Source organism: Eimeria tenella, genomic scaffold (genome assembly GCF_000499545.2).
Source record: "Eimeria tenella Houghton genomic scaffold, Eth_scaff54, whole genome shotgun sequence".
Taxonomy (NCBI): domain Eukaryota; phylum Apicomplexa; class Conoidasida; order Eucoccidiorida; family Eimeriidae; genus Eimeria; species Eimeria tenella.
In genome coordinates, this window is record NW_013543408.1 from 153,779 (window position 1) to 156,004 (window position 2,226).

The following is a 2,226-nucleotide window of genomic DNA, read 5'->3' on the forward strand; positions in this document are numbered from 1 at the left end:
GCAATCGATTCTGTGAACTCTAGGGTTTAGGGTTTAGGGTTTAGGGTTTGCCGTGTAGAGTGTAACAGAGGCCCTCGAGCCCCTTTTTATTTATCTCCAGAGGCCACAAGGGAATAACACATGAGGGTCTCTGCAGTTTCCAAACCCTAAATCCTAAACCCTAAACCCTAGGGGGGCGGCTTGAGTTATTGGGGCCCCCTAGGGGGTCGCAGGCTGAAATGGGGCCCTTTTAACACCAAAAGAGGTTTATTAACACAATTTTGAAATTTGGCTGTTACACTAAACACTAAACCCTAAAGCCTAAACCCTAAACCCTCCGCATGCAAGCAGCAACTAAGGGGCCCCCGTACAGGTTGGGGGCCCGTGCCGTTGGGCCTCTCAAGCCCCAAACCCTAAACCCTGAGCCGTAAACCCTAAACCCTAAACCCTAAACCCTAAACCCTAAACCCTAAACCCTAAGCCCTTAGCTTTCGAATAGATATATTTGTTAACTCCCTTCCCTGGGGTGTTGTTCCCTAGGGAGGCGGCTGAGGGTAAACTTGTTCAGGTTTAGGGTTTAGGGTTTAAGGTTTAGGGTTTAGGGTTTAGGGTTTTCGCGGCGTGCTCCGTACCCCCCTGAACGCCTCATAGAAAATGTCTGCAACATCTGCTGCAGCAGCGCCCGCTGCTGCAGCAGCGCCTGCAGCAGCAGCGCCTGCTGCAGCAGCAGCGCCCGCTGCAGCAGCAGACTGGCTTGCTGCTGACGCAGCAGCAGAGCAGCAGCGGGAGCAGCAGCAGCAAAAGAAAAAGCGAAAGGAGCTGCAGCAGCTCAGAGACAAGGAGGAGCAGCTGCAGCTGTGCGTTGTGCTGCAGCTGCAGCGGCTGCCTCACCCCCGCATGATGTCTCTTGCTGCAGCTTCTCTGCTGCTGCTGCAGCAGCAGCAGCAACTTGTTGCAGACACTCTTTTGCTGCTGCGCAGGAGTCTCCAGGAGATCCTCAGCAGCAGCAGCAGACTTTTTGTGGGCACTAAGAGCGCCTGCGAAGAGCGCATGAATTACCTGCAGCAGCAGCAGCAGCAGCAGCAGCAGCAGCAGCAGCGGCGGCAGCAGCAGCAGCAACAGCAGCAGCAGGAAGACGAGGAGATCGACTGGGATACAGTCGAAATTAGAAACGAAGACACCTTGTGCTGGCCGAAGAAAATACAGCAGCAGCAGCAGCAGCAGCAGCAGCAGGAAGAAGACGAAGAGCTGTTTGTTATGCTTCAGTCACCCCCTTCCCACGAGGTTAGCTAGTTTTGCTGCTGCTGCTATTGTTGCTGCTGTTTCTGTTGCTGCTGCTGCTGCCTTTGTTGCTGTTGCTGCCGCTGTTCACTTTGTTGTTGCTGCTGCTGCTGTTGCCGCTGCTGCGGCGCATACTTCTGCTGCTGCGGCTTCTTTTGCTGCTTCTGCGCGGCCCTCTCACTGACCGCCACTGCTGCTGCTGCTGCTGCTGCTGCAGCTAGCATTAGGAAGCAAAGGCTTACAGCGCCTAATTTGCAGCTTCCTGGAGCCTCCGGACATTTTGAGGTTCTCTCGTGTCTGCCGGGCTACTCTAGAGGTAAACCCTAAACCCTAAACCCTAAACCCTAGATTCTAAGCTTCAAACCCTAAAGCTTGAGGAGGGGCGTAGAACCGAGGCTAGGGTTTAGGGTTTAGGGCTAGAGAATGCCGCAAGTCCATACAGAAGGCCAGGGTTTTGCTCGGCAGTGCTGTGGGCGAGGGTTTAGGGTTTAGGGTTTAGGGTTTAGGGTTTGCTGCAGGCGGCGACAGATGAAGAGATTTGGAGCGTTTTGCTGCGCCGGCATTTTCCAAAGGCAACTCTTGTAAACCCCGACGAGCAGCTGCAGCAGCAGCAGCAGCAGCAGCAAAGAGCAGCAGTCAGAGATAAGGTGACAAACCCCAAACCCTAAACCCTAAACCCTTTACTCTAAGCCCCACACCTTAAACCCTAAACCCTAGAACGTTTAGCAGATATGCCCGCTGGCGAAAGGACGAACGTTTTAGGGTTCAGGGTTTAGCGTTTAGGGTTTGGGGTTTAGGGTTTAGGGTTTAGGGTTTAGGATTTGCGCTGCAGCTGCTGGACGCCATCCTCACGCGTTATCCGCCAAACCATTTGATTCGTTTTGCGGAGCTGTTTCTCTTTGCAAACGAATTCATGCAGCAGCAGCAGCAGCAGCAGCGGCAGCAGCAGCAGCGGCAGCAGCAGCA

The 2,226-nt window shown here is 54.0% G+C and overlaps 1 protein-coding gene across 1 annotated transcript in view; it reads left to right on the forward strand.

Annotated features, from left to right (window-relative positions):
• Positions 1 to 633: 633 nt before the first annotated feature.
• The window catches only part of ETH_00014430 (uncharacterized protein), a gene marked incomplete at both ends in the record, with an annotated part of 4,272 nt that continues 2,679 nt past the window's right edge, over positions 634 to 2,226 (forward strand). Inside the window, 3 exons of the mRNA XM_013377518.1 lie at positions 634 to 1,263; positions 1,478 to 1,576; positions 1,779 to 1,907. Coding sequence (XP_013232972.1) covers positions 634 to 1,263; positions 1,478 to 1,576; positions 1,779 to 1,907 — 858 coding nt within the window. The remainder of the gene's footprint in view (positions 1,264 to 1,477; positions 1,577 to 1,778; positions 1,908 to 2,226) is intronic.